The sequence below is a fragment of the Genypterus blacodes genome, unplaced genomic scaffold, assembly GCF_046128005.1.
Source record: "Genypterus blacodes isolate CSIRO-AG114 ecotype Tasmania unplaced genomic scaffold, CSIRO-AGI_Gbla_v1 ptg000140l_1, whole genome shotgun sequence".
NCBI lineage: Eukaryota > Metazoa > Chordata > Actinopteri > Ophidiiformes > Ophidiidae > Genypterus > Genypterus blacodes.
The window spans coordinates 140,180-167,742 of record NW_027466942.1 but is presented as its reverse complement, the minus strand read 5'-3'; the positions used below and the strand labels follow the sequence as shown (position 1 = coordinate 167,742).

At 40.4% G+C, this 27,563-nt stretch overlaps 2 protein-coding genes and 1 pseudogene across 2 annotated transcripts; all 3 read left to right on the top strand.

Annotated features, from left to right (window-relative positions):
• Positions 1-7,738: 7,738 nt before the first annotated feature.
• On the top strand, positions 7,739-12,657 carry LOC143011999 (interferon-induced very large GTPase 1-like). The gene has a single exon (XM_076165027.1). It carries the CDS (start codon positions 7,804-7,806, stop codon positions 12,508-12,510), a length of 4,707 nt encoding a protein of 1,568 aa, XP_076021142.1. The 5' UTR covers positions 7,739-7,803; the 3' UTR covers positions 12,511-12,657.
• A 1,522-nt stretch (positions 12,658-14,179) lies between these two features.
• Positions 14,180-17,029, top strand: LOC143012000 (cdc42 effector protein 1-like; annotated as a pseudogene).
• A 2,972-nt stretch (positions 17,030-20,001) lies between these two features.
• On the top strand, positions 20,002-27,328 carry LOC143011998 (interferon-induced very large GTPase 1-like). Its single transcript, XM_076165025.1, has 4 exons — positions 20,002-20,183; positions 21,030-21,133; positions 21,597-21,634; positions 21,727-27,328. The coding sequence occupies exons 3-4, from the start codon at positions 21,614-21,616 to the stop codon at positions 26,515-26,517; spliced, it is 4,812 nt and encodes a 1,603-aa protein (XP_076021140.1). The 5' UTR covers positions 20,002-20,183; positions 21,030-21,133; positions 21,597-21,613; the 3' UTR covers positions 26,518-27,328.
• The last annotated feature ends 235 nt before the right edge of the window (positions 27,329-27,563 follow it).

The window sequence follows — 27,563 nt, the reverse complement described above, 5'->3', positions numbered from 1 at the left end:
GCAGGCATTAAAAGGCCTCAGCCTCAGTATCTGTGTAAGGCATCTGGGTTGCTTAGTCACACCTCCTCTTTCCACAAAGTCACGTGATTTCGGAGAAGTATTGAAGATTTGTATTCAGATTACTTCCATATTTGTCCTCACTACTGGAGGGGGGGGCTTTTGGGACTGTGTATAAAAGTTGTAGACAGGGAGACGTGTCAGTCACAAGGAGCAGCAGACAAGACAAAGGTGAGTAGATTTGTTGGCATATTTATGTATCTATAATCAAAACACAACCATGTCAGTTTCTTGTGTTGCGTAGTCATGGAGGCTTTTGCTTGATAGTTGCTTTTCATACAACTCGTGTGTTCTTGTTGTGATGGTGCGTTTAAGGGAGGCTCATATGTGTCGTCATTCGTTGCGATCCTAAGAACGTTCCTCAGACCGACGTCTTCCACAATACTAATCTGCTTATTGAAGCTAGTGAGCAATGGACTTTGTGTTTTTTTTAAATAGCATGTTAACTTGCCCAGCCCTTAAAGTGACATTATGTAACAATTACAGGTTGGATTTGGTAAAGTATAGTATAAGGTAACCTGATGTCGGTCTGTCTAAAATATCAGTCTATATGTGGTTAAACAGTCTGTAAGGCAGGCAAAACAGGCAAACAATACCACCAAGTAATGTGCAAATACAATACCCAGAAGTTGTACTTGAGTCAAAGAAACTAAATCTGATTCAAAATGACTTTGTTAAAAGCAAAATTTACCCATGACTTAACATAGTTTTAGTAAAAGTACCTACAGTTCTTTTTAAGGCAAAAAAAAAAAAAAAAAAAAGAAGCTTGTCCCAAAGGCAATACCCAGATGTGTTTTGGCCTTTAAACTTGAAAATACCTGGTGCTTCAATCTACTTCCTACCGACTACCAGCTGCCTTCAAATCAGCCAGGAAGTAAGTCTAAAATACTTATAAACAATAAATGTAACACACCTTCAAAAGCAAAAGCACAAGGTACAGAAAAGCAGCCGTCAGCCTTCCAGTCGTTCCCTTCTTTCTTATTGTCCCTGCACGCCAGCCACAACTGCCAGTGAGGGAAGTGGCAACTTCACCTTCTTCAAGGGAACTTCACCTTCTTGACCAGTGTAAACAAATTCTTTGACTGAATGGAACCCACCAGGTCAACTAGAGTTGACATGGAATAACTTTTTTCTTAGTGTGATCCAGTCAACGATCCTGATGATGGTGAAGACTCAGAGAGGAACGATGACACAACAGCAACAGAAGAGACCAGCATGAAGTCTGAAACACCACCACAGTGTGGTGAAGTTCAAGAGACTGAGATCACGTCTGAATCACCTTCTGTGATAAAAAAAGGTAAGGATTTAATCATAGAAGACAATTTAACTTTAATAAATGTATAACCTTCATGTAGTCAAATATTATTTATATCTGATTCTGAAATTTGTTTTCATACGTCCTATATTCATTTGTAGTAGATGAGATTGTAGGTATTTTCTCGTTATCAAATAATGCTATCAAAATAAAATAAGAAAAAATAAATAAAAATAAACTTTAATAGATTTAAGTCCTCAGGACACCACCCCTTATTTAAAAGGGGAAAAAGATAGCAGATAATTGGCCTAAGCCTCAAGGATTCACCATAAATCTTTATTATCAATTGACATTATCAAATTAATTAATTAATTAATTAATTAAATGGGAACAATTTAAGGATTAGTTTTGCTTTCTAAATCAGTCTGGAGGGTGAGACTTGACATGGCAGAGGTTGAATTATACAAACATTCAAAACAAACAAAACAGGGGCGCTGGTGGGTTGATCACAAGGGCAAGTCTGCTGGGCTTCAAGTCTTGGGTCCTGGCGGAAGGTTGGGAGGTTTGTCGACGGGGAATTGAGGAAAAAGAATAAAACCACTTGTCTTCTTGGTTTGCAATCAGAGTCCAGGTTGAACAATGAAGGAAAAATCCAACAGGCAACAGATCAAGAGGAAATGTGTTCACTGGGCCAAGGCCTTTGTCTTTGACCCAGAGAGAGATAGATGGAGCCTCCAATCATGCTTAGAGCAGCACCGGGAGAGAGAGAGCACAGGGACATGATGGGATTTTATAACCCCAAACAACCAAGGTGTGAAAAGGGGGTTGACCCTAGGTAACTCTGGAAGTTGTAGTTCTCTAGCCTGTTTGTGAACAAAGGATTTCATGCCCCTGATAGAGTCAAACACATGGCTACAGACAGCATGGCTTCTCCTGCTGGCTCTATACCGGTTCTTTAGGCCCAGCAAGATCAATGAAAGTGCAGCTGCAACCAATGACCAGGTGAGATCTTTTCACATATTTACACACCAGCATTTTGTGTTGTTTCTGTTGTGTGCATCATGTTAGCTTGTTGTCAGAAGTGAGGCTTTGCATTCCTTTAGTTCCCAAATGTTCAAGGAATGAAACATTTCCCACATGTACATTAAAGCTATTATTCCTATTCATAAATGTCTCAGCACTCAGGGCCCATTTCAGAGATACAAACTATTAAGATTAAGATTAAGATATGATTAAGATAAGGGATACTTTATTCATCATATTACATGCATTCAAGAGCAAATCACATGCAATTGAAATTTGTTATATATCACACACACCAACACATGCGTTACAGAGGGGGTGCAGTTGTGGTGATAAATGAAGTTACAGTTATCACCACAAGTGAGCCGGTCTCTCAGGCCACCTGTGTCTGTCAGCTGGTCTCTCTTCTTTCTCATTCTATATACTGTATCACTTTAGATATAGTAAAAACTGAAAGTGACAGTCAAAATTACTATTCATGGTTATTTATCTAATCATCAACAGGCTCTCTCTCTCTCTCTCTCTCTCTCTCTCTCTCTCTCTCTCTCTCTCTCTCTCTCCGTCGCTCTCTCTCTCTCTCTCTCTCTTTCTCTCTCTCTCTCTCTCTCTCTCTCTCTCTCTCTCTACATGATCAACTTCAATAAAAAGCAGGAACACATTTTTGAGAGGGAACCAGAACCAATGAGGGCAAAGGGGCAGAACGCCTGAAGCTCAATCAATCACCAGTTTAGTGCATATTTGCATGAGCCTGAAAAAACCTTTACATAGTGAGAAGATAATGCAGCCTTTCTCAGTGCTATACGTGGTCTAAAAACTGGTTTTGTACAATAGTAGATGTACATGTTGTATTTTGTTGAACTTCACCTTCTTGGCCAGTTGTCAGTGTAAACAAATTCTTTAACTGAATGGAACCCACCAGGTCGGCTAGAGTTGACATGAAATAACTTTTTTCTTAGTGTGATCCAGTCAACAATCCTGATGATGGTGAAGACTCAGAGAGGAACGATGACACAACAGCAACAGAAGAGACCAGCATGAAGTCTGAAACACCACCACAGTGTGATGAAGTTCAAGAGACTGAGATCATGTCTGAAACAAAACCACAGTGTGATGAAGTTCAAGAGACTGAGATCATGTCTGAAACAAAACCACAGTGTGAAGAAGTTCAAGAGACTGAGATCACGTCTGAATCACCTTCTGTGATAAACAAAGGTAAGGATTTAATTATAGAAGACAACTTAACTTAAATAAATGTACAACCTTCATGTAGTCAAATATTATTTATATCTGATCCTGAAATGTGTTTCCTCCTTTATTCATTTGTAGATGAGATCAATGAAAGTGCAGCTGCAACCAATGACCAGGTGAGATCTTTTCACATATTTACACACCAGCATTTTAAAAAGTGTTGTTTCTGTTGTGTGCATCCTGTAAGATTGTTGTCAGAAGTGAGGCTTTGCAGTCCTTTAGTTCCCAAACTTTTCAAGGAATGAAACATTTCCCACATGTACATTCAAACTATTATTACAATTCATGAATGTCTCAACAGCAAAACACTCAGGGCCCATTTCAGAGATACAAACTGAAGTTACAGTTATCACCACAAGTGAGCCGGTCTCTCAGGCCACCTGTGTCTGTCAGCTGGTCTCTCTTCTTTCTCATTCTGTATACTGTATCACTTTAGATATAGTAGAAACTGAAAGTGACAGTCATAATTACTATTCATGGTTATTTATCAAATGACGCAACAGTCTCTCGCTCACATGGTACACATGGTCTAAAAACCTGTTTGGTACAATAGTAGACGTACAATGTACAACTTCACCTTCTTGGCCAGTTGTCAGTGTTAACAAATTTTTTAACTGAATGGAACCCACCAGGTCAACTAGAGTTGATATGAAATAACTTTTTTCTTAGTGTGATCCACTCCTCAATCCTGATGATGGTGAAGACTCAGAGAGGAACGATGACACAACAGCAACAGACGAGACCAGCATGAAGTCTGAAGACCACCTGAGAAACATACGCCACAGTGTGGTGAAGTTCAAGAATTACATGATGACAACAAAACAGAGACAGAGATCACATCTGAATCACCTTCTGTGATCAACAAAGGTAAGGATTTAATTATAGAAGACAACTTCACTTTAATAAATGTATAACCTTCATGTAGTCAAATATTATTTATATCTGATCCTGAAATGTGTTTCCTCCTTTATTCATTTGTAGATGAGATCAATGAAAGTGCAGCTGCAACCAATGACCAGGTGAGATCTTTTCACATATTTACACACCAGCATTTTAAAAAGTGTTGTTTCTGTTGTGTGCATCATGTTAGATTGTTGTCAGAAGTGAGGCTCTGCATTCCTTTAGTTCCCAAACTTTTCAAGAAATGAAATCATTCCGACATGTACATTTAAACTATTATTACAATTCATAAATGTCTCAACAGCAAAACACTCAGGGCCCATTTCAAAGATACCAACTGAAGTTACAGTTATCACCACAAGTGAGCCGGTCTCTCAGGCCACCTGTGTCTGTCAGCTGGTTTCTCTTCTTTCTCATTCTATATAATGTATCACTTTAGATATAGTAAAAACTGAAAGAGACAGTCATAATTATTATTCATGGTTATTTATCTGATCATCAACAGGCTCTCTCTCTCTCTCTCTCTCTCTCTCTCTCTCTCTCTTTGTCTCTCTCTCTCTCTCTCTCTCTCTCTCTCTCTCTCTCTCTCTCTCTCTCTACATGATCAACTTCAATAAAAAGCAGGAACACATTTTTGAGAGGGAACCAGAACCAATGAGGGCAAAGGGGCAGAACGCCTGAAGCTCAATCAATCACCAGTTTAGTGCATATTTGCATGAGCCTGAAAAACCTTTACATAGTGAGAAGATAATGCAGCCTTTCTCAGTGCTATACGTGGTCTAAAAACTGGTTTCGTACAATAGTAGATGTACATGTTGTATGTTGTTGAACTTCACCTTCTTGGCCAGTTGTCAGTGTAAACAAATTCTTTAACTGAATGGAACCCACCAGGTCGGCTAGAGTTGACATGAAATAACTTTTTTCTTAGTGTGAGCCACTCCTCAATCCCGATGATGGGGAAGACTCAGAGAGGAACGATAACACAACAGCAACAGAAGAGACCAGCATGAAGTCTGAAACACCACCACAGTGTGGTGAAGTTCAAGAGACTGAGATCACGTCTGAATCACCTTCTGTGATAAACAAAGGTAAGGATTTAATTATAGAAGACAACTTAACTTAAATAAATGTACAACCTTCATGTAGTCAAATTTTATTTATATCTGATCCTGAAATGTGTTTCCTCCTTTATTCATTTGTAGATGAGATCAATGAAAGTGCAGCTGCAACCAATGACCAGGTGAGATCTTTTCACATATTTACACACCAAGTGTTGTTTCTGTTGTGTGCATCATGTTAGATTGTTGTCAGAAGTGAGGCTTTGCATTCCTTTAGTTCCCAAACTTTTCAAGGAATGAAACATTTCCCACATGTACATTCAAACTATTATTACAATTCATAAATGACTCAACAGCAAAACACTCAGGGCCCATTTCAGAGATACAAACTGAAGTTACAGTTATCACCACAAGTGAGCCGGTCTCTCAGGCCACCTGTGTCTGTCAGCTGGTCTCTCTTCTTTCTCATTCTATATAATGTATCACTTTAGATATAGTAAAAACTGAAAGAGACAGTCATAATTATTATTCATGGTTATTTATCTGATCATCAACAGGCTCTCTCTCTCTCTCTCTCTCTCTCTCTCTGTCTCTCTCTCTCTACATGATCTACTTCAATAAAAAGCAGGAACACATTTTTGAGAGGGAACCAGAACCAATGAGGGCAAAGGGGCAGAACGCCTGAAGCTCAATCAATCACCAGTTTAGTGCATATTTGCATGAGCCTGAAAAAACCTTTACATAGTGAGAAGATAATGCAGCCTTTCTCAGTGCTATACGTGGTCTAAAAACCGGTTTCGTACAATAGTAGATGTACATGTTGTATGTTGTTGAACTTCACCTTCTTGGCCAGTTGTCAGTGTAAACAAATTCTTTAACTGAATGGAACCCACCAGGTCAACTAGAGTTGATATGAAATAACTTTTTTCTTAGTGTGAGCCACTCCTCAATCCTGATGATGGTGAAGACTCAGAGAGGAACGATGACACAACAGCAACAGAAGAGACAAGTATGAAGTCTGAAACACCACCACAGTGTGATGAAGTTCAAGAGACTGAGATCATGTCTGAAACAAAACCACAGTGTGAAGAAGTTCAAGAGACTGAGATCACGTCTGAATCACCTTCTGTGATAAACAAAGGTAAGGATTTAATCATAGAAGACAACTTAACTTAAATAAAAGTATTATCTTCATGTAGTCAAATATTATTTATATCTGACACTGAAATGTGTTTCCTCCTTTATTCATTTGTAGATGAGATCAATGAAAGTGCAGCTGCAACCAATGACCAGGTGAGATCTTTTCACATATTTACACACCAGCATTTTAAAAAGTGTTGTTTCTGTTGTGTGCATCATGTTAGATTGTTGTCAGAAGTGAGGCTTTGCATTCCTTTAGTTCCCAAACTTTTCAAGGAATGAAACATTTCCCACATGTACATTCAAACTATTATTACAATTCATAAATGTCTCAACAGCAAAACACTCAGGGCCCATTTCAAAGATACAAACTGAAGTTACAGTGATCACCACAAGTGAGCCGGTCTCTCAGGCCACCTGTGTCTGTCAGCTGGTCTCTCTTCTTTCTCATTCTGTATACTGTATCACTTTAGATATAGTAAAAACTGAAAGTGACAGCCATAATTACTATTTATGGTTATTTATCAAATGACGCAACAGTCTCTCGCTCACATGGTACACATGGTCTAAAAACCGGTTTCGTACAATAGTAGACGTACAATGTACAACTTCACCTTCTTGGCCAGTTGTCAGTGTAAACAAATTCTTTAACTGAATGGAACCCACCAGGTCAGCTAGAGTTGATATGAAACAACTTTTTTCTTAGTGTGATCCAGTCAATGATCCTGATGATGGTGAAGACTCAGAGAGGAACGATGACACAACAGCAACAGAAGAGACCAGCATGAAGTCTGAAACACCACCTGAGAAACATACAGGTACTAATTCATACATAGAATTTGATTGAATTATTACTTCTACAGTAATATTGTGATCATACACATGTACCTGGGTTGATTCAGTTCATTATTTATAGGTACCTTAAAGGATAACATGAGTGAAAATAAGGATGAGGTAAGACAATCTAAATGTTTCTATTACTATTTATTCAATATTCCATCATTCAAAGTAATAATTCCTGATTTACTTTAAAAGCTGGTAGAGCTCAGCAGGGAGGAGCAATGTCGGAGAGAAACAGAAACACTGTTCAACAGACTTCAACTTGGAGACAAACGCCAACAGATGTTGACACCAGCAGATTTTCTTCAAATAGGCCCAGCTCTGAAACAGCAGAGCGACACACCTGAGAAGGATCTAGCTCATACCTTTATCCAAAGGTTGATGATACTGGACTATAGAGCAAGATATATTCCTGTGAAACAAGACAGTGCTGAAGTCTGTCAATTCAGACATGAACTAGATGTTGTAAGTAATGAAACAGGAAAAAGTATCTTAGATGATCTTTTCAGTTCTACTGAAGACTCTGAGCCAAAACCAAAACCAAATGTCCATCCAATGGACGTTCAAATGGCAGTTTTCCACTGCTCAGACACCTTTCTCAGGCAGAACATGATTACTAAGCTATCACAATGTCAGTACGCCTTACCTTTGCTTGTTCCTGACCCAGTCTCAAAGGACATTGAGTGTCCTCTTTGGGCATTTAGGCAAATAAGAAAAAGCTGGAAGATGACAGATAAATCAAAAGGTTCCATAATGAAGAGCATGCCTGTCTGTAAAGCTGAGACACCCATGGTATCATTCCTCCGTCTTGGTTCAGCCTCATTGTCAAAATCTCAGCTACTGAACAACTTAATCAACGAGCGCCACAGCACCTTCTTCCACAGGAACTGCCCAGGTAGCACAAAAACTCGCTACTTGATGGATGGAGTGGCAGAGATCGCCTGGTACTGCCCAGCTGGAAAACCCAACGATTCTTTCACTGACTTCATTGCCTTCTGTAATCTCCACGGTGACGCTCTGTCCTTGGATAAACAACGTGACATACTGATTGAAAAGGCTTCAATCAATGTTGTGTTGGTACCATCTCTGAAAAGGGGAGACAGAAGTATGACAGTTATTTCATCACTTCTCAAGTCCTCAAAGCCTCTGATTTGCCTCATTGCTGATAATGATTCTAATCCAGTACAGATGAAACCAGGATATTATAAGATTGGTCTGAAAGACAAAAGCCAGTCAGATGCATCTGAAGAACTGAAAGGAATCATTCGGAACATTTTGTCTGGATCCTTTAAATCCTTCCAGCTTGAAACACTGGCTCAAGTCTCTGGAATCAGAGTGGATGAAGAAAATGAGATCTGCCAAAAAGGAAAAGCTGCTGCTTTGAAAATAACCAGTTTGCTTAAGGGCATGGACGTCTCAAAGATCAAAGAGAAAAAGCTCCCTTGTCAGGGCGAACTGTGGCATGAGTGGAGCAGAATAACAAAACAACAGTATCACCTGAAAGGAGAAATTGAAAAGGAGAAATGTAAAAATCAAGAGAAACTGCAGGAAATACGACAGAGACAGCGTGATGCTTCCTGTTCTGACTTCATGCAGCTGTTCATCAACAATCTCTCGTCTTGGCCATCAAATGAGAAAGCATATTTCCTGAAATGGACTCAGAACTTACTAGATGACCTCTCCACAGATGACCTCGCTAGAATTCTCCACAGTTATGATGAAAAGTGGTCTGAATTCTTGGCTCTAAAGAAAGACAAATCTGATCAACTAAAAAACAAGCAAACTGAGCTTGAGAAGATTTCAACACAACTTCAGGCAGCAACATTTGGCTTGGAGCACATCTTCAGGGAGATGGGACAGATCTATGAAGCTCATGAATCACTGGGAACAGAAGGAAACACAGGCAGAATGAAGTGGTGTGACTATCCTGCTCTGGCTGCAGAGCTGATGATATCAGGACATCCCATGGAGCTGATGGATGGTGATGCAGGTCATGTACCTCTAACATGGATCAGCAGTCTGTTAGATGAAGTCATCAAGAAGCTGGGTGATAAGCGAGTTTTTGTTCTGTCAGTTCTGGGCGTACAAAGCAGTGGAAAATCAACAATGCTGAATGCCATGTTTGGTTTACAGTTTGCAGTAAGTGCTGGCAGATGCACCAAAGGTGCCTTCATGCAGCTGGTGAAAGTGTCAGAAGAGATGAAGAACGACTTGAAGTTTGACTATGTTCTAGTTGTGGACACTGAAGGACTACGTGCTCTTGAGTTGGCAGGTAACACAACTCTACACCATGACAATGAACTGGCTACGTTTGTCGTCGGTGTGGGAAACATGACATTGATCAACATCTTTGGAGAAAATCCAGCAGAAATGCAAGATGTTCTGCAGATTGTTGTACAGGCTATCATGCGGATGAAGAACGTTAAATTGTCTCCAAGTTGTGTGTTTGTTCACCAGAATGTCACAGACATTGCAGCTTCTGAGAAAAATATGGATGGGAAGAGGCGCCTACAAGAAAAACTGGACCAGATGGCTCAACTAGCTGCCAAAGAGGAGGGATGTGATGCCAAGAGCTTCAGTGACATCATTGAATTTGATGTCAAAGAAGATGTGAAATACTTTGCCCAGTTGTGGGAGGGAAGTCCACCCATGGCCCCTCCAAATCCAGGTTACAGTGAAGGCGTCCAAGAGCTGAAGAACACCATCCTCTCTAAAGCATCACAGTCTGATGGAATGACTCTCTCACAGTTCAAACACAACATTGGAGACCTGTGGAAAGCTCTGCTGAATGAAAACTTTGTCTTCAGTTTCAAAAACACACTTGAAATTGCAGTGTACAGAAAGCTGGAGGTCCAGTATGGGAACTGGACCTGGACCCTGAGGAAAGAGCTGCTGACCATTGAAAATCAACTTCACAACAGAATAGAGAATGGAAACCATGACATGGTTGAACTCAGTTATCTTTATAAAGAGATGAGCAAAACTTATGAAGATGTCAGAAAAGCTATGGCAACATACTTTGATGATAAAGACCAAAAAGAAATGTTGGTTCAATGGCGAGGAAGATTTGAAAGCAAAATCAAAGACATTCATGAAGAACTTGTGAAAGCACTGAAAAGAAAACTGGATGAGGTTCTCCAGCAGAAGAATGCTTGTAAAAAGCTTGATAGGATGAAGCCAGAGTTCGAGAACAAGCTACTACAAAAGAGCAAAGAGCTTGCTCTGCAGCTCAAAGACAAGGCAACAAATGAGAGGGAACTTCAGATACAGTTCGGCCATGTCTGGGATGGCTGGGTTGCTGAATTAACTGCAGACACAGAGCCCATAAAGGATATCAACCTACAAGAAAATCAGCTTGCTATCCTTCTAGAACTTGGCATTGAAAGTTCTCTTATACATGAACACGGCAAAAACAAAAACATAGCCAACCTTGGGGATTATTCTGAATATGATACCCGAACCAAGCAGCAAGATCCCTGTGAGGAAAGACAGAGATCTGAAGATGAGAGGGAAAGCAAAAACACGACGACAGGGCAGTCTGACTCCTTGAAAAAACAAGGCAAGCAACGCCTGTCACTTTGCTTCCAAGGAGAAAAGATTTGTTTAACATATCAAGAACAAGAGCAGATCAGATCTCTCATTGACGAAGTTAACGATGAGGCCAAAAGCACAATTCAGGGCAAACCTTTAGCCACAAGAGGCTACAGTTCTTCTTATCTGGAGGAAATGGCCAAAAATGTTGAAAAACAAGTCAAAGAATTTAAATCACAACAGAGCTATGCACTCAAGAAGAAGTTCACAGTTGATCTTCTGCTCTATGTGTTTGACGCTACAAGCCAGAACATTTTAGAGTCTCACCATCAATTCAAGAGAAACAATGATTTACGATATTATGTCAATAGCAAGAAAGAGCAGTTCTATGGCATATTCAGCAGCTTCTGTAAAGGTCACTCATCAGCTGTTGTGTTTGCAGAGATGATCTGTGATAAACTGAAGGATTCCACTGTCCAGGCTGTCTATGATCAGACTGCCATTGATCTTGCAGGAGAGATGAAGTGCTCTTTCTCACCATTCAATGGGAACAGGATGAACTTGGAGAAGCATGTATTAAAATCCCTGGCAGAGAAAGAGGACTTTCAGGACTACATGAACTACATCAGACAGCCAAGGGAACATGTCAAGACTTTCATCAAAGAAGAAGTGAAGAAATATATCTTCACTGAACACAAAGACTCCACAAAGAGTTTACTCAAGAAAAATGTTCAAGACATCCAGGGGCTTCTGAGTCGAGCTTTGCATAAAGCTGCAGAGAAAGTGGCACAAGGGGAAGCAAACATAAACATGTGGCTGGAGGGATTTTCCAGTGTGCTTAAGGACCAGCTCACATTTGATACCATAAGTTGCCAAACCTTTGGTGACATAAACGAATTTGATTTTCTTGAAGTGGTGGTGAAGAAAAGACTTGAATCCATCATTGAGGAGATCACTGCACTCCCATTAGATGACCTGGAGAAATCACGGGTGAGGCCTGACAAAATCCTCATTGACCAACTTTGTAACGGCTGCTGGGTACAGTGTCCATTCTGCAGTGCCATTTGTACCAACACACTGGAAGATCACAGTCCAGATAAACACAGTGTCCCCTTTCATCGCCCCTCTGGGATCATTGGCTGGCACACTAGAGGTACTGTGGAACTGGTCATTAACTTCTGCACAACATTAGTAGCAAGTGACAGGTCCTTTTACCCTAAACATGATTCAGATGAGTTGATTCCTTATAAACTCTACCACACTGCTGGTCCAAAGTATGAATCTTGGAAAATCACCGCTGATGAATCTAAGCTGATTTACTGGAAATGGTTTGTGTGTAAGTTTCAAACGGAACTGGAAGATCACTATAAGAAAAAGTTCGAGGGCAGAGGACAAATTCCCAGTGCCTGGAGAAAACACACCAAAGAGGAAGCGATTGCAAGTCTGGATGAAATGTAAAACCTCAGAACAAACTCTGCTCTGCCAAAGACACAATGACCTCTTGTTGTCTACATATATGCAAGCTGTAATATAGAAGAATCTCATTGAAAGAAGATCTTGACTCTAAATGAGAAAAACAAATATTAACAGAGTTCAGGTTATTGATTGGAATCCAAAGACCTCAAACAAATCAATGTCAGGATGGAGAATTCACTCTAACAAATAAGATAAATGACTGCAGATGCTATTGTTTCTAAATGTATGTCATATTCAGATTAGTCACTCAGTGGAAAAAGAAAATTTCTGGGGTTTTGTTTTTGTTTTTTTGGAAATGGGTTGTGCAAGTATTTGGGGTGGGAATGTAGCCATGAGTTTTGATTTTATGTTTACTATTTTATGACAATCTCAGTGATATTATCTGTAACACAAGTGATTTCAAGTATGTATTACATGTTTTTAATGTTTTATATCTGCATTATTTTGTTTTTTTCCAGCTGTTAATTGAGTCCCAGGAAAGATGGCTGTTTTGATTCATCAAAAATGTCTAATCTGCTTATTTTTTCTATAGGATGAATGAAATGCACAAGTTCGAAACAGTTAAAACTTCAGACAGCAAATAAATGTGCAAGAATATGAGCTGAGACATACTAGAGACAATAAACTTATTTACTGATTGGATTTTTCATTGATTTAAAATCAGTAATGAAGCTGTGGTTGCTTGCTTCTTATTTTTTATTTTTCTGCAGGTTTCATTAGAACAGCATTAGAAAACAGCTTTAACTGTATATCTATAGAATGGAGAAGATGAGTTGTATGGTGGATCTTTTGAGTCTGAATTGAACATTTATTTTATGACAATGCCTCTAGATGACAGCTGTCAATGTTCATGAGCAGGAAAGTAAAAGTTGTTTATTAAAACTTCCTCAATTAAACTAAGAAATTGTTTGGATTATTTCTTGAAGAATTTCTCAAACAGAAATGATGTTTTATATGTGTGTAAGTTTATAATGTAAATGCATAGAGTTCATCTATGCTGGGTCTGTTTTCATTTGATCTAAATGATGAATGAAGCTAAACTATCAGTGTTAGTATTATAGGATCTCAATGCAGCATCTGACAAAGTGAACCTCAGGATTCTGTAACACAGACTGGGACAGTATAAATAGATTTGAATTATATTTCAGAGGAAGGGATTACTTTGCACCAATTGATAATTATGATTGGGAACAGAACAGACAACAATCTAATTTGGTGAAGTGTCCATTGTTGGGCCTCTTCTTTTCAACATCTGCATGTAATCAATACCTGACTGTCAGATGAATTCAGTACGATTCATTTGGACATTATATACTGTCATGTAACATAGAACATATATGTACCAAGAAAAAGTAAGGCTGCATGTGTTCAAATAAAGTGCTTACTTAAATAAACCTAAACTTAAATCAAATAAAGGGAGCAAAAGCTTGAATTTCCCATTATCTGTTTCATATCTTGACTTAACAGTCTCAACTAATTTTACATATAATAAATCTCAACACAAAAGACTGTAGAGAGAGAGAGAGAGAGAGAGAGAGAGAGAGAGAGAGAGAGAGAGAGAGAGAGAGAGTGAGAGAGAGAGAGAGATAATAAGAGATAATTAATTTTCTCTCTGATTTTACAGTGGACACTGAAGTGGAATCCAGAACATAAGTCAATTATTTGAGTTACAAGGATATTACAAACTTTGTTGCCAGTATGAGTGTGGGCAAACTGCCAGGGCTCAAGGGCCTGGTGTCAGGCTCTCAGGGGAAACGCCGTTTCAAGAGCGAGCTCTCTGTGGACATGATCAGCCCACCGCTGGGCGACTTTAAACACACTATGCATGTGGGCCGAGGTGGAGACGTGTTCGGGGACACCTCCTTCCTGAGCAACTACGGGGGCACCAGAGAGCCGGGGAGTCCAGACTCAGACTCGTGACCTTTCACCCCCACCGCCCGAAGTTTCCCCCATCATTAAGAATGCTGTCTCCCTGCCCCAGCTGAACATGGTCTCTCCCAATGGGTGCCTACCCAGCATGCTGTTCCCCAGAACCATCAGCTCGCCAGATGACACCTTCTGCACATATGGTGAGATCATGTAGAGAATCACTTCCTGTTTGTAGTAGCAAATGTAATGAGGATGGATTTAAAGAAAGAGACATTTCTGAATACTACACTGACATGAAACAGACGATTGTTTTTATGATGACTGGCTCATAACTGTGATCCTGACACTCAATCACAACTGCTTAGATGTAAAAAGAAAGAAAGAACTAACTGTGTCATCGTTTTGGCACAGTCCCAGTTCTTTGGGCTGCAGCCCGGTGGTTGAACAGCACAGTTTCATACCAAACTCTTGTTGTTGAAGGGTCATATATTATGAGCTGCTTATTGAAGAGCTGACAGTATAAAGAGCTGCTGGCTTTACTTGGTGCAAACAGGACTGTAAATGTCTGTGCCACACACACACACACACACACACACACACACACACACACACACACACACACACACACACACACACACACACACACACACACACACACACAGATACCAAGACAACCCACAAAGAGACTTGGCTTTTTCTGAGTCATCTCAAATCACCTAGGCAACACCTGTACACAATTACAGCTCTACACACAAACACACACAGCTGGTTTGTTGGAAAGAGACTTTCAGAGGTCGTGTTCTGTCATCTTCCATGCATGAGTGACTGAATTGCAAAAAGAGACCATTTTAACCTGTTAGTACCAGGTGTGTGTGTGTGTGTGTGTGTGTGTAGTTTCAGTATAGTTTATGTGGGTCATCTGGAAATTCCCTTCCACTGTGCAGATGACCCAACTCCAAAGGAATTTGTCCAGACTGAGGGAAGTGGAGTTGGTAAAGTGAGCTGAGAGACGATTGGAGCTTTCTGCCATCGATGGCTTCCTTTGACATTTTCCATCAATTAAGATCAATCAATTTTTGATTTTATCTTTTGGTTATATTTGCAGTAATACTCTGCATTCAAAGTTGCAGGAAGACTGAAAGAACAAGACTGAAATAACAAGAAGCAGCATTTAAAACTAAGCATTTTGAAATTGAACATTAAAATTCAAAATGACCGCCAGCAAAACAATTCTGCCTATTAAAGTGATGGAATGAATGAATTCAGTCCATATGTGCTCTCAGTGAATATGCTCAGGCTTCATTTGGGATAACAGAATGAAGTGATATCGCCATCTAGTGACTCAGGCTGGAACTGTTGGTAGATTGTTCTGTCAGCCATGGTCCACTTACTGACAGGGTCTCTGTGTGAACGATACACTAGACTAACTAGCCTATTGTTTATGTCAGGGCTTCCCAAAGTGGGGGGTGCAGAGCTATTGCAGGGGGAGGAGGAGCAATATGAATAAGTACCGTCTCAGGTAAATGAATGAGGCGATACTTCTTCATCTGGCTGCAGGAGAATGAGCGTCCAGACAACATTATTGCTCCATGTATTTGTATCCTCTGTTATCAGGTTTGTCTGTCTTCTTCGGCCTGGTTGTTGTTTTATATCGTCCCGTAATGTTTTATATTGGTTTTCGCCAACTAAAGGCTTTGTTTAGCTGCCTGAGACATGTTTTTAGTTCTTCCTTTAATATGTGAAACCAGTCCTGATGACATCATCAGTATAGCCTCTGAGGCGCTGACTCCCACCTAAGGCAGATCCTTCAGTGCCTTCACTCTGATAACTTCAACATTCTAAATGTAATAAAAGATCCTTGGTAACATTCATACATGAATATAATTCTGATGTGTTATTGATCTTGTGTCTTCACTTAAACTCTTTTTGATGACTTGTTTCTCCCTCTCACTGTGTGCAGGCCTTCACTCTGGTTTCCTTACCTTGCCCCGCCTCTCCCGCCTTGACAGACAGTTTCAAGATGGAGATTCCAGGAGGGGGTCTTTACCAGAAAGCGGCGATATTGACCGCACGCGCTCAGATTCCCTCACCTCTTTCACCGTAGACCTCGGCCCTTCCCTGATGACTGAGGTCCTGAGCTTGATTGACAGCTCCAGCTGCCTTCAGATGGCCAATCACTGTCAGATTGATTGTGAGGAAAGAGAGGATGAGGAGGAGAGTTGTTCTGTCGCTGAGACACCACTGCAGACCCCTGGGACTTCCATGAGCAGTGGATCATTCAGGGCGAACATGAACAGCGGAGGGCGCTCTTGTAGCTCAAACCGGACAGAAGAAGAAGAGGTCAGGAGGTCTTTCACTGGATCTCCTCAGAGAGAAGAGCCTGTGATGGAGGCAGAGAGGTTTCAGAGGGCAGCTGAAGTGCTGACTCGTCATTATGGAGGAGGCTCCTTCACAAATTGGAGTCGACCGAGGAACTCCACCACCTCTCCAGTTTTCAGCCCCACCCACAACGCAACATGCACTTTCTCTGAGGAAGAGGAAGAGATTAAAGTCTAGATGGCAAATCCTGAACGGCCCCAAAACTCTAAACCTTCCAGTGGGCTGCTTGTTGAGGCAGCTTCTTGTTTTTACCTCAAACATGTCTTTAGCTTGTCCCGTTTCAAATCAACACATTTTTCAGGCAGAACGATCATTTGACCTCTGCATCAATGCTGCAGACTGAGAACTGGATTCTGATGTTTAGTGGACACATTGTGTCTCTAGCTTTAGCTCTGGAACTGAATGTTGTTTCAAATGTTGTATTAAAATGAATGTAATGATACATCATTATAGATGAGATGATTGATCATTTGCCAGTATTTGCTTCCTTATTTCTTAATGAATGTGTTTAAACACACGATATCACAACTTCATACTCAACACATAAAGACAAACAGCATATGGTTTCTTTCTGAAGAATCAGAACTGGAATTATTTACCAAGAGGCAAGTACGAGGAATTCCTGGTGGTCCAAGTGTACAGATACACAATATTACAAGACAAGACACAGTACAAACACTAATCCTATCCTGTACCACATGTAGACCACATGATAGTGGTGCTCATACTCCAACACACGCCATCCCATCTCTTTGCTATAGTCTCATCTTTGTAGACATGCCCCAAGCATGGACTTACTGATTAAGCCCTATTATGGGTTTAGATCTTGTTAAGCCAGGTAACGCAAACAAGGCAGAGGCCTGTTGACTTTCCTTTGTAGTAAAGGCCCCAGGATGGAGCAGAAGATCTGACTCAGCAGCAGCAAGGTGGACGTTCTCTCATTCTCAGCCCAGGCTTGATTGGAAAGTCCCAAATGGCAGAGGTGTGGCACGAATGAATGAAGATGAACCGGATCGGCCGGCTCGAATCCTCTACAGGAACAACCAAAACAGTGACGCACAGCACAGTCCAGGCTGCATATTAATCACTTAGTGATTATGTTTACACACAATCATATGCCAACATGACTCTCAAGGACCAGACACACTTGACAAAGATGAAGAAGAACCAATCTGCCACCGATCTGCTGGCTCCACTCCTCCTCCACAGGAACAGCCAATCCTGGTTTTCGGCACCGCACAGTCCAGGTTTCATATCATTCACACTCAGTGAGAGCATTCAAGAAATGTATGCAAGCACCCAAAGGTCAAAGCTGCAACGACAAAATACACAACATTACAAGACATCACAATACAAAGACTTAACCTATTCCATCCTATCCCAACCCTACTGTTGGAATATAACAAATAATGTCAACACACATAAAAGTAAATGCAGTGACTGAAGTTAATATAGTACAAGTAACCAAATGGCTGGCCCCGGGAAAGTCTGGAGATGGAGTAATACATACGAGCATTTACAGCGTCTCTCTCCAGGAGGGCTAGATAACACATATCTGCCAATAGGTGAAGAGGTCACTGTATCACTTTATCAAAGCTTCAAACATCTGTGGTCAGGAAGAGGGAAGAGAGGGGGTTCGCATGGACGTGCAGTCAGGGGGAGCTTCTTCAGATCAAAGGGCTAATTACAGTTTATACTGTTGTTCTTTAATTTACACAAAGAGAATTCTACTTTCCCCCACAGACATCTGCTCATCCCTCAGATTTGAATCTTAGCGCTGCCCCTCTTGAAGCTGGCTGACCAATAGATAACAGTTAAACTACATATTCATCAGTGAATTAGAATATTATGTAAATGCCCTGTATATGCGGGATAAATAGGGAAGCACGGAGATATTTGATTGTCCTTCTTTGATGCATGCGAGAGTTGGAACCAGCGCTGTCCAAGGTCTTATTCCAGTAAAGCTCTTCTGAAGATTCCAGTTCATCTTTGCCTCATCTATTCCTCTTGATTCACCACAAACGAATACGCAGAAGAATATCAGAACGATTCTTCAATACTACACTACACCACATACACACAGTATATGTAAAACACACAATAGTGCTATGCAAATACAAACACACCATCTAAACAGGTACCAATATTTGCTGAAAACATTCTGATAGTTTCTGATAACTGGGAGGGTTGGGGGCTCCCGGGGCGAGGCATTTGGCTCTGTGTATAAAAGTTGTAGACAGGGAGACGTCTCAGTCACAAGGAGCAGCAGACAAGACAAAGGTGAGTAGATTTGTTGGCATATTTATGTATCTATAATCAAAACACAACCATGTCAGTTTCTTGTGTTGCGTAGTCATGGAGGCTTTTGCTTGATAGTTGCTTTTCATACAACTCGTGTGTTCTTGTTGTGATGGTGCGTCTTGAGGGAGGCTCATATGTGTCGTCATTCGTTGCGATCCTAAGAACGTTCCTCAGACCGACGTCTTCCACAATACTAATCTGCTTATTGAAGCTAGTGAGCAATGGACTTTGTGTTTTTTTTAAATAGCATGTTAACTTGCCCAGCCCTTAAAGTGACATTATGTAACAATTACAGGTTGGATTTGGTAAAGTATAGTATAAGGTAACCTGATGTCGGTCTGTCTAAAATATCAGTCTATATGTGGTTAAACAGTCTGTAAGGCAGGCAAAACAGGCAAACAATACCACCAAGTAATGTGCAAATACAATACCCAGAAGTTGTACTTGAGTCAAAGAAACTAAATCTCATTCAAAATGACTTTGTTAAAAGCAAAATTTACCCGTGACTTAACATAGTTTTAGTAAAAGTACCTACAGTTTTTTTTAAGGCAAAAGAAAAAAAAAAAAAAAGAAGCTTGTCCCAAAGGCAATACCCAGATGTGTTTTGGCCTTTCAACTTGAAAATACCTGGTGCTTCAATCTACTTCCTACCGACTACCAGCTGCCTTCAAATCAGCCAGGAAGTAAGTCTAAAATACTTAAAACAATAAATGTAACACACCTTCAAAAGCAAAAGCACAAGGTACAGAAAAGCAGCCGTCAGCCTTCCAGTCGTTCCCTTCTTTCTTATTGTCCCTGCACGCCAGCCACAACTGCCAGTGAGGGAAGTGGCAACTTCACCTTCTTCAAGGGAACTTCACCTTCTTGACCAGTGTAAACAAATTCTTTAACTGAATGGAACCCACCAGGTCAACTAGAGTTGACATGGAATAACTTTTTTCTTAGTGTGATCCAGTCAACGATCCTGATGATGGTGAAGACTCAGAGAGGAACGATAACACAACAGCAACAGAAGAGACCAGCATGAAGTCTGAAACACCACCACAGTGTGGTGAAGTTCAAGAGACTGAGATCACGTCTGAATCACCTTCTGTGATAAAAAAAAAGTAAGGATTTAATCATAGAAGACAATTTAACTTTAATAAATGTATAACCTTCATGTAGTCAAATATTATTTATATCTGATTCTGAAATTTGTATTCATACATCCTATATTCATTTGTAGTAGATGAGATTGTGGGTATTTTCAAATATTGCTATCAAAATAAAATAAGAAAAAAAAAAAAAAAAAACTTTAATAGATTTAAGTCCTCAGGACACCACCCCTTATTTAAAAGGGGAAAAAGATAGCAGATAATTGACCTAAGCCTCAAGGATTCACCATAAATCTTAATTATCAATTGAAATTAATTAATTAATTAATTAATTAATTAATTAAATGGGAACATTTAAGGATTAGTTTTGCTTTCTAAATCAGTCTGGAAGGGTGAGACTTGACATGGCAGAGGTTGAATTATACAAACATTCAAAACAAACAAAACAGGGGCGCTGGTGGGTTGATCACAAGGGCAAGTCTGCTGGGCTTCAAGTCTTGGGTCCTGGCGGAAGGTTGGGAGGTTTGTCGACGGGGAATTGAGGAAAAAGAAGGAAACCACTTGTCTTCTTGGTTTGCAATCAGAGTCCAGGTCGAACAATGAAGGAACAATCCAACAGGCAACAGATCAAGAGGAAATGTGTTCACTGGGCCAAGGCCTTTGTCTTTGACCCAGAGAGAGACAGAGGGAGCCTCCAATCATGCTTAGAGCAGCATCGGGAGAGAAAGAGCACAGGGACATGATGGGATTTTATAACCCAAAGCAACCAAGGTGTGAAAAGGGGGTTGACCCTAGGTAACTCTGGAAGTTGTAGTTCTCTAGCCTGTTTGTAAACAAAGGATTTCATGCCCCTTACAGAGTCAAACACATGGCTACAGACAGCATGGCTTCTCCTGCAGGCTCTATACCGGTTCTTCTGGCCCAGCAAGATCAATGAAAGTGCAGCTGCAACCAATGACCAGGTGAGATCTTTTCACATATTTACACACCAGCATTTTGTGTTGTTTCTGTTGTGTGCATCGTGTTAGATTGTTGTCAGAAGTGGGGCTTTGCATTCCTTTAGTTCCCAAATGTTCAAGGAATGAAACATTTCCCACATGTACATGAAAGCTATTATTCCTATTCATAAATGTCTCAACACTCAGGGCCCATTTCAGAGATACAAACTATTGAGATTAAGATTAAGATATGATTAAGATAAGGGATACTTTATTCATCATATTACATGCATTCAAGAGCAAATCACATGCAATTGAAATGTGTCTTGCACCCCCTCTTATATATCACACACACCAACACATGCATTACAGAGGGGGTGCAGTTGTGGAGATAACTGAAGTTACAGTTCATGATTGAATTATTACTTCTACAGTAATATTGTGATCATACACATGTACCTGGGTTGATTCAGTTCATTATTTATAGGTACCTTAAAGGAAGACATGAGCGAAAATATGGATGAGGTAAGACAATCTAAATGTCTCTACAGGACTATTTATTCTATATTCCTTCATTTAAAGTAATAATTCCTGACACATATGATTTACTTTAAAAGCTGGTAGAGATCAGCAGGGAGGAGCAATGTCGAAGAGAAACAGAAACACTGTTCAACAGACTTCAACTTGGAGACAAACGCCAACAGACGTTGACACCAGAAGATTTTCTTCAAATAGGCCCAGCTCTGAAACAGCAGAGCGACACACCTGAGAAGGATCTAGCTCATACGTTTCTCCAAAGGTTGATGATACTGGACTATAGAGCAAGATATATTCCTGTGAAACAAGACAGTGCTGAAGTCTGTCAATTCAGACATGAACTAGATAATGAAACAAAAGAAAGTATCTTAGATGCTCTTTGTGGTTCTGTTGAATATTGGGATCCTACACCAAAACCAAATGTCCATCCAATGGACGTTCAAATGGCAGTTTTCCACTGCTCAGACACCTTTCTCAGGCAGAACATGATTACTAAGCTATCCCAATGTCAGTACGCCTTACCTCTGCTTGTTCCTGACCCAGTCTCAAAGGACATTGAGTGTCCTCTTTGGACATTTCGCCAAATAAGAAGAAGCTGGAAGATGACCGATAAATCAAAAGGTTCCATAATGAAGAGCATGCCTGTCTGTAAAGCTGAGACACCCATGGTATCATTCCTCCGTCTCGGTTCAGCCTCATTGTCAAAATCTCAGCTACTGAACAACTTAATCAACGAGCGCCACAGCACCTTCTTCCACAGGAACTGCCCAGGTAGCACAAAAACTCGCTACTTGATGGATGGAGTGGCAGAGATCGCCTGGTACTGCCCAGCTGGAAAACCCAACGATTCTTTCACTGACTTCATTGCCTTCTGTAATCTCCACAGTGATGCTCAGTCCTTTGATAAACAACGTGACATACTGATTGAAAAGGCTTCAATCAATGTTGTGTTGTTACCATCTCTGAAAAGGGGAGACAGAAGTATGACAGTTATTTCCTCACTCCTTGATTCCTCAAAGCCTCTGATTTGCCTCATTGCTGATAATGATTCTAATCCAGTACAGATGAAACCAGGACATTATAAGATTGGTCTGAAAGACAAAAGCCAGTCAGATGCATCTGAAGAACTGAAAGGAATCATTCGGAACATTTTGTCTGGATCCTTTGATTCCTTCCAGCTTGAAACACTGGCTCAAGTCTCTGGAATCAGAGTGGATGAAGAAAATGAGATCTGCCAAAAAGGAAAAGCTGCTGCTTTGGAAATAACCAGTTTGCTTCAGGACATGGACGTCTCAAAGATCAAAGAGAAAATGCTCCCTTGTCAGGGCGAACTGTGGCATGAGTGGAGCAGAATAACAAAACAACAGTATCACCTAAAAGGTGAAATTGAAAAGGAGAAATGTAAAAATCAAGAGAAACTGGAGGAACTACGACAGAGACAGCGTGCTGCTTCCTGTTCTGACTTCATGGAGCTGTTCATCAACAATCTCTCGTCTTTGCCATCAAATGAGAAAGCATGTTTCCTGAAATGGACTCAGATCTTACTAGATGACCTCTCCACAGATGACCTTGCTAGAATTCTCCACAGTTATGATAAAAAGTGGTCTGAAGTCTTGGCTCTAAAGAAAGACAAATCTGATCAACTAAAAAACAAGCAAACTGAGCTTGAGAAGATTTCAACACAACTTCAGGCAGCAACATTTGGCTTGGAGCACATCTTCAGGGAGATGGGACAGATCTATGAAGCTCATGAATCACTGGCAAGAGGACGAAACACAGGCAGAATGAAGTGGTGTGACTATCCTGCTCTGGCTGCAGAGCTGATGATATCAGGACATCCCATGGAGCTGATGGATGGTGATGCAGGTCATGTACCTCTAACATGGATCAGTAGTCTGTTAGATGAAGTCATCAAGAAGCTGGGTGATAAGCGAGTTTTTGTTCTGTCAGTTCTGGGCGTACAAAGCAGTGGAAAATCAACAATGCTGAATGCCATGTTTGGTTTACAGTTTGCAGTAAGTGCTGGCAGATGCACCAAAGGTGCCTTCATGCAGCTGGTGAAAGTGTCAGAAGAGATGAAGAACGACTTGAAGTTTGACTATGTTCTAGTTGTGGACACTGAAGGACTGCGTGCTCTTGAGTTGGCAGGTAACACAACTCTACACCACGACAATGAACTGGCTACGTTTGTCGTCGGTGTGGGAAACATGACATTGATCAACATCTTTGGAGAAAATCCAGCAGAAATGCAAGATGTTCTGCAGATTGTTGTACAAGCTATCATGCGGATGAAGAACATTAAATTGTCTCCAAGTTGTGTGTTTGTTCACCAGAATGTCACAGACATTGCAGCTTCTGAGAAAAATATGGATGGGAAGAGGCGCCTACAAGAAAAACTGGACCAGATGGCTCAACTAGCTGCCAAAGAGGAGGGATGTGATGCCAAGAGCTTCAGTGACATCATTGAATTTGATGTCAAAGAAGATGTGAAATACTTTGCCCAGTTGTGGGAGGGAAGTCCACCCATGGCCCCTCCAAATCCAGGTTACAGTGAAGGCGTCCAAGAGCTGAAGAACACCATCCTCTCTAAAGCATCACAGTCTGATGGAATGACTCTCTCACAGTTCAAACACAACATTGGAGACCTGTGGAAAGCTCTGCTGAATGAAAACTTTGTCTTCAGTTTCAAAAACACACTTGAAATTGCAGTGTACAGAAAGCTGGAGGTCCAGTATGGGAACTGGACCTGGACCCTGAGGAAAGAGCTGCTGACCATTGAAAATCAGCTTCACAACAGAATAGAGAATGGAAACCATGACATGGTTGAACTCAGTTATCTTTATAAAGAGATGAGCAAAACTTATGAAGATGTCAGAAAAGCTATGGCAACATACTTTGATGATAAAGACCAAAAAGAAATGTTGGTTCAATGGCGAGGAAGATTTGAAGGCAAAATCAAAGACATTCATGAAGAACTTGTGAAAGCACTGAAGAGAAAACTGGATGAGGTTCTCCAGCAGAAAAATGCTTGCAAAAAGCTTGATAAGAAGAAGCCAGAGTTCGAGAAGAAGCTACTACAAAAGAGCAAAGAGCTTGCTCTGCAGCTCAAAGACAAGGCAACAAATGAGAGGGAACTTCAGAAGCAGTTCAACCATGTCTGGGATGGCTGGGTTACTGAATTAACTGCAGACACAGAGCCCATAAAGGATATCAACCTACAAGAAGATCAGCTTTCTATCCTTCTAGAACTTGGCATTGAAAGTTCTCTTATACATGAACGCCAAAATTGTGGCAAATACAAAAACATAGCCAACCGTGGGGATTATTCTGAATATGATACCCGAACAAAGCACCAAGATCCCTGTGAGGAGAGACAGCGATCTAAAGATGAGAGGGTAAGCAAAAACACGACAACCCGGCAGTCTGACTCTGTGTTTTGTAACATCTGGAAGAAAGTCAGAAACCCATTTGCAAAACAACAAAGGTTTTGTTTCCAAGAAGAAGAGCAGATCAGATCTCTAATTGACAAAGTTTACAATCAGGCCGAAAGCACAATTCAGGGCAAACCTTTAGCCACAAGAGGCTACAGTTCTACTTATCTGGAGGAAATGGCCAAAAATGTCGAAAAACAAGTCAAAGAATTTCAATTAAAACAGAGCTATGCTCTCAAGAAGAAGTTCACAGTTGATCTTCTGCTCTATGTGTTTGACGCTACAAGACAGAACATTTTAGAGTCTCACAATCAATTCAAGACAAACAATGATCTACAATGTTATGTCAATAGCAAGAAAGAGCAGTTCTCCGGCATATTCAGCAGCTTCTGTAAAGGTCACTCATCAGCTGTTGTGTTTGCAGAGATGATCTGTGATAAACTGAAGGATTCCACTGTCCAGGCTGTCTATGATCAGACTGCCATTGATCTTGCAGGAGAGATGAAGTGCTCTTTCTCACCATTCAATGGGAACAGGATGAACTTGGAGAAGCATGTATTAAAATCCCTGGCAGAGAAAGAGGACGTTCAGGACTACATGAACTACATCAGACATCCAAGGAAACATGTCAAGACTTTCATAAAAGAAGAAGTGAAGAAATATATCTTCACTGAACACAAAGACTCCACAAAGAGTTTACTCAAGAAAAATGTTCAAGACATCCAGGGGCTTCTGAGTCGAGCTTTGCATAAAGCTACAGAGAAAGTGGCACAAGGGGAAGCAAACATAAACATGTGGCTGGAGGGATTTTCCAGTGAGCTTAAGGACCAGCTCACATTTGATACCATATGTTGCCAAACCTTTAGTGACATAAACAAATTTGATTTTCTTGAAGAGGTGGTGAAGGAAAGACTTGAATCCATCATTGAGGAGATCACTGCACTCCCATTAGGTAACCTAAGGAAATCTCGGAAGAGGCCTGACAAAATCCTCATTGACCAACTTTGTAACGGCTGCTGGGTACAGTGTCCATTCTGCAGTGCCATTTGTACCAACACACTGGGAGATCACAGTCCAGATAAACACAGTGTCCCCTTTCATCGCCCCGGTGGGATCGATGGCTGGCACTCTAGAGGTACTGTGGAACTGGACATCAACTTCTGCACAACATCAGTAGCAAGTGACAGGTCCTTTAAACCTAAACATGATTCAGATGAGTTGATTCCTTATAAACTCTACCACACTGCTGGTCCAGAGTATGAATCTTGGAAAATCACCGCTGATGAATCTAAGCTGATTTACTGGAAATGGTTTGTGTGTAAGTTTCAAACGGAACTGGAAGATCACCATGAGTTAGAGTTCAAGGGCACAGGAGAAATTCCCAGTGAGTGGAGAAAACACACCAAAGAGGAAGCGATTGCAAGTCTGGATAAAATGTAAAACCTCAGAACAAACTCTGCTCTGCCAAAGTCACAATGACCTCTTGTTGTTGACATATATGCAAGCTGTAATATAGAAGAATCTCAAACAAATCAATGTCAGGATAGAGAATTCACTCTAACAAATAAGATAAATGACTGCAGATGCTATTGTTTCTAAATGTATGTCATATTCAGATTAGTCACTAAGTGAAAATGGAACATTTCTGAGTTGTTGTTTTTTTGGGGGGAAATAAGTCAGGCAAGTATTTGAGGTGGGAATGTAGCCATGAGTTTTGATTTTATGTTTACTATTTTATGACAATCTCAGTGATATTATATGTAACACAAGTGATTTCAAGTATGCATTACATGTTTTTAATGTTTTATATCTACATTATTTTGTTTTTTTCAGCTGTTAATTGACTCTCAGGAAAGATTGCTGTTTTGATTAATCGACAATGTCTAATTTGCTTATTTTTTTTCTATAGGATGAATGAAATGCACAGGTTAGAACAGTTCAAAGTTCAAACAGCAAATAAATGTGCAAGAATATGAGCTGAGACATACTAGAGACAATAAACTTATTTGCTGATTGGATTTTTCATTGATTTAAAATCAGTAATGAAGCTGTGTTTGCTTGCTTCTTATTTTTCTGCAGGTTTCATTAGAACAGCATTAGAAAACAGCTTTAACTGTATATCTATAGAATGGAGAAGATGATTTGTACGGTGGATCTTTTGAGTCTGAATTAAACATTTATTTTATGACAATGCCTCTAGATGACAGCTGTCAATGTTCATGAGCAGGAAAAGAATTGTTGTTTATTAAATCTTCCCCAATTAAACTAAGGAATTGTTTGGATTCTTTCTTGAAGAATTTCTCAAACAGAAATGATGTTTTATATGTGTGTAAGTTTATAATGTAAATGCATAGAGTTCATCTATGCTGGGTCTGGTTTCATTTGATCTAAATGATGAATGAAGCTAAACTATCAGTGTTAGTATTATAGGATCTCAATGCAGCATCTGACAAAGTGAACCTCAGGATTCTGTAACACAGACTGGA